The following is an 8,145-nucleotide window of genomic DNA, read 5'->3' as shown; positions in this document are numbered from 1 at the left end:
ATGTGCATGCACCTGACCACACACTCTCTCACACACACGTAAACGCACATGTGCTAGCACCTGTGCACAGGCACTCTCTCTCTCTCTCGGGCGCACGCACACACAGACATGGACAGGCAGATGGCCATGTGCATACACCTGCCTACAGACACACGAACGCACACGTCAGCTACGTGTGGGACACCAGACGGACAGACCAGGCTATCTTCCAGAAGTCGATGACAAGGACCCGAACTCAGCAGGATGGTCACCTGTGAGCATGGCCAGGTTAGCAGCGGCGCAGACTTGGAGGTGCACAGGGACCGGGGCTCACTTGAAACTTGCAGGCTTGGACCAGAAACAGTCGCACACGTTGAGGAGTGGGGGAGGGTCTGTTGGAGCATGCGCACTGAGGAGCCGCCGCCCCACACACAGAGGCGTCATCGCTAAGCCGTTTACCAGGTTTCTGGCCCGAGTCAGTACTGACTCAGAGGGCCCAGACCACGTAGGTGTGAATCTGCACAGGCACATGGGGGTGACATGGCACACTAACGCATGAAGCTTCAGCAGGGGGCGCCCATTGCCCGAGAGCCTGCAGTCATCGCGGGAACCAATGGTCGGGGGGAACCAATCAGGAGGCAGGACCAGGGTGTGTGTGCACAGGTGCTCTTCCTATGCTGAGCTGCAGGTGGCACTGCAGGGCTGGTGTCTGTAGGGACAGATCAGTCTTTCCCGCTGTGGAGAGAGGGGAAGGGAGTTCAAGATGGAGGCTGAGGCACACGGTGGAGGAAACATGAGGGCAGCCAATGAAGACGCAGGTGCTGTGGCCTTTGCCGCGGACACAGCACGTGGCAGCCACAGTGTGCCGGGTGGTGCTGGTGGCCAGGATGGCCCTGGCGACCCAGCTGGCCCTGGTGATGCCATCATTCATGAAATTCCTGGTGGCGTCGGTGACCTGAATAATCCCAGAGGCCCCGGCGCTGCAGGAGAGTCAGATGGCACAGTCGGTGTCATTCCACAGTTCCCGGGGGCACCCCAAGTTCCAGGGCCTGGTGGAGACGCTGCACCTGGAGCCGGAATTCTGAGTAACCGTCCCCTCCAGTTGTATCCTACTGCAGGAGCCTCGGTGGGCCGGGCGGCTGCGGTGTTCCGGGTGTGGGCTAGGGGTGGTTTGGGGGGTTGCAGGTGGTGGGGCCTAAAGTGTAGGAGGAGGGTACTCTGGGGGGCTGGAGGGTATGTGTCAGGAGTGGTCTGGCTGCCAAGAGAAGGTAGTGAGGAAAAGCAACCTGAAGGGATTCAGAGGGCCGTGTGGTGATATCCAGGGTGTCCGGCGGCGTCTTTGTGGGAGAAAGAGGTTCTCTGTGAGCAGGGAGCCTGACTAACATACAGGCAAAATGACTAGTATGGATGGTGCCTTAACCGTATCTCCACCAGCAGCCTCACTGTGCCTTTCTCATCACACGAGGAGGCAGACAATGCCCGTCACTTCCTGACTCGACGTACTCAACTGCAAGGGCCGATTCGGAAGGAGCTTGGTGTTAATGGCCGCATGCTGGTTCTGTCAGTTCTAAAGGGGGCCGGGGACGGGGAGGGGGTGGTGGGTGGTGGCCAGGGCCAATCTCGGCCAAGGAGGAGCCATAATGGTGGGTTAAGCCTAAAGGAGTGTGGTGCCCTGGGTTTGTCGGTGTGCGGGAACAGAGGGAGGACATGCTCCTCTTCCTCCTTCTCGGTGGGAAATTGAATTTCATTTTGTCTCCCTTTTAGCCGATTGACTGCTGAAGATCATGCCCTTCTCCGGAGGTCCATCGCCTTCTGTCTGGACCAGCTTTCCCTGGTGATGTGGTCCTTGCAGCACTTTGTGCCCCCCGTTTTTGCTAAGCCTCAGCAGGGAAGAGGGGGTTAAACCTAGCCTGTGTGCCCTAGCCTCAAGTGTCCTTCCCCAGGGCATTGCTTTCTGCCGTAATTTGATCCGGTTTCATCTTGTGTCTGTGCTGCTGCTTGAGGGCTCAGTGGCGTCAGAGTTTGGTGATTGTTAACTACATAAAATTGTTTGTTTGATGATTGTTAACTGCAGAAAATAAAACCGAGCTACTGTGCTGTCTCTGACTTTACTTTTAGCTTCTGCACTTCCTCATTCTGCATTTGGCTTTCAGTTGGAAGGGAGGTTCTGAGATCCAGATATTCAAGGAGTACAACGTAATTGAAGACAATGTAAGAAGTGGGAGAGTAAGAAAGTTGTATACTGTCATTCAGTATTAATTTTGGAATATTTTCTCATTTTATAGTTATATTAAATATTAAGATAAATTCCCAGAGGCCTTCCCTGGTGGCTCAGATGGTGAAGAATCTGCCTGCAGTGTGGTAGACCCAGGTTCAATCTCTGGGTTGGGAATATCTTCTGGAAATGTTAATGGCAATCCACTCCAGTATTTTTGCCTGGAGAAATCCTGAACAGTGGAGCTTGCAGGCTACAATTCATGGGGTGGCAAGGAGTCAGACTCCACACAGCAAGTGCACTTTTCACTTTTCACATAACACATGAATGATGTTGCTTTTCAGTCTGTAATTCATGTCCGACTATTTGTGCCCCCATGGACTGTAGCATACCAGACTCGTCTGTCCTCCACTGTCTCCGGCAATTTGCTCAAATTCATGTCCATTGAGTGGGTTATGCTATCTCACCATCTCATCCTCTGTCTCCCCCTTCTACTGTTGCCTTCAATCTTTCCCAGCATCAGGATCTCTTCCAGTTAGTTGGCCCTTCACATCAGGTAGCCAAAGTATAGCAGTTTCAGGTTCAGCATCAGCCCTTCCAGTGAATCTTCAGGGTAGATTTCCTTTAGGATTGACTGGTCTGTTCTCCTTGCAGTCCAAGTCCTCTCAAGAGTATCCTTGTATCCTGAAGCCTTGCTAAACTGAATAATTAATTGTAATAGCTCTTTTATACATCCCATTGGACTTCGTACATAAAGAATCATTTTGTCTGTAATGCACATTTCTTTCTTTCCAATTGATGCATCTTAACTGATTTCTGTAAAAATGAAAGTGCCAACACTTTGGCCACCTGGTGTGAAGAGCTGACTCATTGGCAGAGACCCTGATGCTGGGAAAGATTGAAGACATGAGGAGAAGTGGACAACAGAGGATGAGATGGTTGGAAGGCATCACCGACTCAACGGACATGAATTTGAGCAATTCCAGTAGGTGGTGAAGGACAGGGAAGCCTGGAGTGCTGCAGTCCTTGGGCTTGTAAAGGGTCCAACATGACTGAATGAACAGCAACAGGCATGGGGAAGATGCTGGTGGGTTGTTTGTTTCGGCCCCTCACCATCTGCTACCTTTGTCTAGTGTGACCCTTCTGTGGCACACGTTGGAGAGGTCAAAGCTGCATTGTGGAATGCACGTTTTAGATGGGTCCAGGTTGGGCCCGCTAGTTACCCTTGTGCGTGGTTTGGGAGGCAAATGAGTTGGGATTCTGTTTGCCCCTCCTGGGAGGCACAGAGACTCAGAGCAGAATGTCTGTGGGTGGTGAGAGTTAGGTTGCAGCCCTGGGGGTTGCTGCTTATGGCAGCCGACTGGGAGCATTGTTTTTGCAGCCAGGCACTCGGTGGTGGTGGCTTTTTGTTGGCGGGGCCTATAGTCGACTGTCCTGGGAGTGTGCAGCACACAGATCAGCAAAGGCAGGGCCCCTCCTGCCTGTGGAGATCCCACTGGAAGCCCGAGGGTGGGAGCCTCTTGAGTGACACCTGCACCTCTGTGCAGCCTCTGTGGGAGGGCAGGGCCGGGGACACATGGGAAGCAGCCCCTCAGGTGGAGGAGTGGCCTGGAAATAGGTGAGAGGAGCCTAGAGCACCTCTGTCATCTCCTGGCCTTGAGATGTGAGGGGCGGTGTTGGTCCAGGAGAAGGAGGGTCCGCATAACTAGCCAGGACAGCAGGGGAAGCCTGGGCCCGCCCACCCACCAGGGAGCACAAGGAGGGAAGGGCACCCCTGAGTGGAATTGGGGAGACAGTAGAGTGACCGTAGGTCACCACAGCTGGTATCACCTCCACAGCTCCTCTGATTCCAGGAACTTCCTTAGGGCGCATGGCTTTGTCTTGCTTTAACACTGTTATGTCAGGAAGTCTTACTTTCCTGTTCCCACCTGTCCCTCAGCTCAGGCCTGTGAGGCCTTGAGTGTCACACCTGTCCGTATAGCTAAGGTGGATTATCAGGCCGAAGAGACTTGGTTTCTATGCTTGGTTGGGTCAATCACTGTCTCCCTACCGAAAAGGCTCATGTGAGCATAGATGGGGAAGCCAGTAACACTGGCCTGTACACTGAGTGTCTGGGTCCCTCTTCCACCCTCAGTTCCCATATTGAAGCCCTAAGCCCCAGGGGCTGGAGTTTGGAGACGGGCCTTTGGGATATACTAAGGTATAGATGAGGTCCTGGGGGTGGTACCTCCATGGTGGTCTTAGGACGCCGATCAGTCCTGACCCCCCAACTTGGGGAAGACCCCTCTTCTTGGAGGTCCTACTCTTGCCCTGCTGTGTGTGTTTTACTTTGAGTTTTCTTGTGGGGAGGTGTTGGAGCGTGTGGGGGAGGGACATTAGCCCTTATCACCTTGAGGAGATGTTTAGGAGCCATGGTCAAGGCCTTGGGCATAGAAAGCCACGATCCTTGTCTCAGCTGCGTCTCTGTGTACACCATTGTCCACCCCACACCGTCTGGGCCGGCACAGGAGGGGCCTGTGTGCACAGGCGTATTAGAGGTACCTGAAGGGAGTGTGGCTTCATGAGGGAACCGAGTCCCTCTCGCACCATGGGTTCTCTCTAGTGGCCCATGGGTGGCCGAAGAGACTGGGCAGTAACCAATCTGGTGTGAGGAAGCACCCTGAGGAGAGTGCGCAGAAGCACTGTGCATCCTTTCACAGAAGGAGAGGACCTCATGAGGGGCTCAGTCTCTCTTCAGCTCCTGTTGACCTCAAGAGGGACATGCGGTGGCCATGCAGCCCTTTGACAGCATCATGAGTTTTGCTGGGCAGGGCACTGTGGCTGGGGCGGCCCCCCAGGCACTGGGGGCATCAACTGTCCCAGTGCAAGGTGCGGAGGCTGTGGCATTTGGTGGAGCCTGCGAGGCCCAGTGCTGGAGTTGTATCCTTTCTGAGGAGCCTGCAGGTTCACTGGGGGTTGTAGGGCAGAGGTTGGGGGAGGAACTCAGGAAGATGAGCACTAGAGGGTTCAGAAGCTGTGGGGTGGGGGCTGCCACTGGGGCACAGATGGAGAATCAGGGACCAAAGGTGTCCAGAACTAGCAGCCCATGATCTGCCGCCAGGTGGCTGTGGGACATGGGGGTGACCTGATCGGCTGTGGTGCACAGTTCCCCCAACGTTATCTGGGAGTAGGCGGGCCTCAGCCAGACCTGGGGGCCAGAACTGGTTGTCTGCATGAACTGGCCCTTAATAAAATATGCCAGCACTCTCTTGGTGTCCTCCCTGTCCTACCTGGATTCAGAAATGGTCAGCAGGTACCTTGACCCAGGTAACTGAACTCTATTTAAGAGCTGCGTAACATTCAGAAAACTAAGATTATGGCATCTTGCCCCATCATTTCATGGAAAATAGATGGGGAAACAGTGGAAACAGTGGCTGACTTTATTTTATGGGGCTCCAAAATCACTGCAGATGGTGATTGCAGCCATGAAATTAAATGTCGCTTACGCCTTGGAAGGGAAGTCATGACCAACCTAGACAGCATATTAAAAAACAGAGACATTACTTTGCCAACAAAGGTCCATCCAGTCAAGGCTTTGGTTTCTCCATTAGTCAAGGATGGATGTGAGACCTGGACTACTAAGAAAGTTGAGCACCGAAAACTGGATGTTTTTGAAGTGTGGTGTTGGAGAAGACTCTTGAGAGTCCCCGGGACTGCAAGGAGATCCAACCAGTCCATCCTAAAGGGGATCCATCCTGGGTGTTCATTGGCAGGACTTATATTGAAGCTGAAACTCCAATACTTTGGCCACCTGATGCAAAGTGCTAACTCATTTGAAAAAAAAAACCCTGATGCTGGGAAAAGATTGAGGGCAGGCGGAGAAGGGGACGACTGAGGATGAGATGGTTGGATGGCATCACCAACTCAATGGACATGGGTTTGGGTGGACTCCGGAAGTTGGTGATGGACAGGGAGGCCTGGCGTGCTGTGGTTCATGGAGGTCACAAAGAGTCAGACACGGCTGAGCGACTGAACTGAACTGAACTGGAGCCTCCAAAAATAAACCTGTCACTTTTTCCACTGTTTCCTCATCTGTTTGCCATGAAGTGATGGGGCCCAAGGCTATGATCTTAGTTTTCTGAATTTTGAGTTTTAAGCCAACTTTTTCACTCTCTTCTTTCACTTTCATCAGGAGGCTCTTTAGTTCTTCACTTTCTGCCATAAGGGTGGCGTCATCTACATATCTGATGTTATTGATATTTCCCCTGGCAATCTTGATTCCAACTTGTGCTTCATCCAGCCCAGTGTTTCTCATGATGTACTCTGCATATAAGTTTAAAAAGTGGTGTGATAGTATAAGCCTTGACATACTCCTTTTCCTAGTTGAAACCAGTCTGTTGTTCCATGTCCAGTTCTAACTGTTGCTCCTGACCTGCATACAGATTTCTGAAGATGCAGGTCAGGTATTCTGTTATTCCTGTCTCTTTAAGAACACTGCAAACAAATATTGCTGTCATGTCTGGAGTGCTCACAGTGTATGTAGCACACGGGTTTTGCCCCGGATCATGATGGCCTGTGCTTTCCCAGTCTACAGCGCTCAGGCTCCAAGTTGCACTGCAGGGGACCTCTTCAAAGCAGTCTCTGTGTTTTGTTTATGTCCCAGATGTGAGCTTCTCAGGTTCAGGTTCTTGGGTACTCTGCAAGGGCACAGACTCACTTGTGCATGCATTTTGTGCCCTTCCCAGGTCTGAACAGCTCAGTTGACCAGGAGCTTGGCGAGTGCAGTGTCCCAGGTGGGTTGTGCATCTTAATCACCTCCCTGGTCCTGGCCACTCAGTTCCCTGGGTGCGCTTTGAGAGTGCCGTCTCGGGTGTGCCATGTGTCTCCTCTGGGGTGCTGATCTCAGGCTGTGACCCTCCTGGCAGATGTCAAACATCCAGGATCCCAGGAAGACGTGGTTACCAACAGGGAGCCTACTCACACTTTGGTGGAGGATGCTGTCTCTGGGGCCGAGATTGCCCCTCACCTTCTGGCTCTGGCTGTTGGCCACCTCCAGGAGGGGAGGGGCCGGTCCACAGCTGCTAGCTCTCGTTTGGTATTCACTCATTCCTTTGTTCTATGAGAGGGCCAGGCTGCTCATTAAGTCAGAGTTCTTCCCAGGAAACTTGTCTCCGTTTTTTTGTTTTGTTTTGTTTTGTTTTTGTTTTTTACTCTCTGTCTATTCCACAGTTTGGGTTCTTATCTCACGTTAGCAGGCTCAGATTTTTCTCAGGGCATTCAGGCCAAATCCTTACCCTAAGCATGCAGCCTGTGCCTCCCTATCCAGCCCCTACTCACTGGTGGCAGATGCAAGTATCTGGGGTACTTCTCCTCTGGCAGTTGCAGTTAAGTGCATATTATCTGCTTTTTCTTTATTTTTCCCTCTCAGTTATGTTGCCCTCTGAGATTCCAAAACTCCCAACAGACCTGCTGGTGAGAGGGTTTCCTGCTTTTTGGAAACTTCTCCTCCTTCACGACTCCCTCCCCAGGACGGGTCTCCATCCCTAGCTCTTTTGTCTCTCTTTTTGTCATTTATACTTTGTCCTACCTCCTTTGGAAGAGAATGGGCTGCCTTTCTGGGTGCTGGATGTCCTCTGCTGGTGTTCAGAAGCTCTTTTGTGTTAGTTATTTAGCATTCAAATGATCGTTTGATGAATTTGTGAGGGAGAAAGTGGTCTCCCAGTCCTATTCCTCTGCCATCTTAGGAGCGCCCCTAAATTGGCAATTTTATTCACAAACATTGTTCTTAGTGTGCTGTGCTTAGTCGCTCAATAATGTCCAACTCTTTGCTACCCTATGGACTATAGCCCACCAGGTTCCAGTGTCCACAGGGATTCTCCAGGCAAGAATACTGGAGTGAGTTCCCATGCCCTCCTCCCGGGGATCTTCCCAACCCAGGTATTGAACCCAGGTTTCCCACATTGCAGGCAGAT

At 52.2% G+C, this 8,145-nt stretch overlaps 1 protein-coding gene across 1 annotated transcript; it reads left to right on the top strand.

The window, feature by feature from the left end:
- The first annotated feature begins 737 nt into the window (after positions 1–737).
- Positions 738–1,906, top strand: LOC133051995 (cancer/testis antigen 1-like). The gene is made up of 3 exons (XM_061136714.1): positions 738–1,083; positions 1,414–1,539; positions 1,744–1,906. The coding sequence occupies exons 1-3, from the start codon at positions 743–745 to the stop codon at positions 1,880–1,882; spliced, it is 606 nt and encodes a 201-aa protein (XP_060992697.1). The 5' UTR covers positions 738–742; the 3' UTR covers positions 1,883–1,906.
- Positions 1,907–8,145: the final 6,239 nt, after the last annotated feature.

Source organism: Dama dama, chromosome X, assembly GCF_033118175.1.
Source record: "Dama dama isolate Ldn47 chromosome X, ASM3311817v1, whole genome shotgun sequence".
NCBI lineage: Eukaryota > Metazoa > Chordata > Mammalia > Artiodactyla > Cervidae > Dama > Dama dama.
This window is presented reverse-complemented; position numbering and strand designations above follow the sequence as displayed.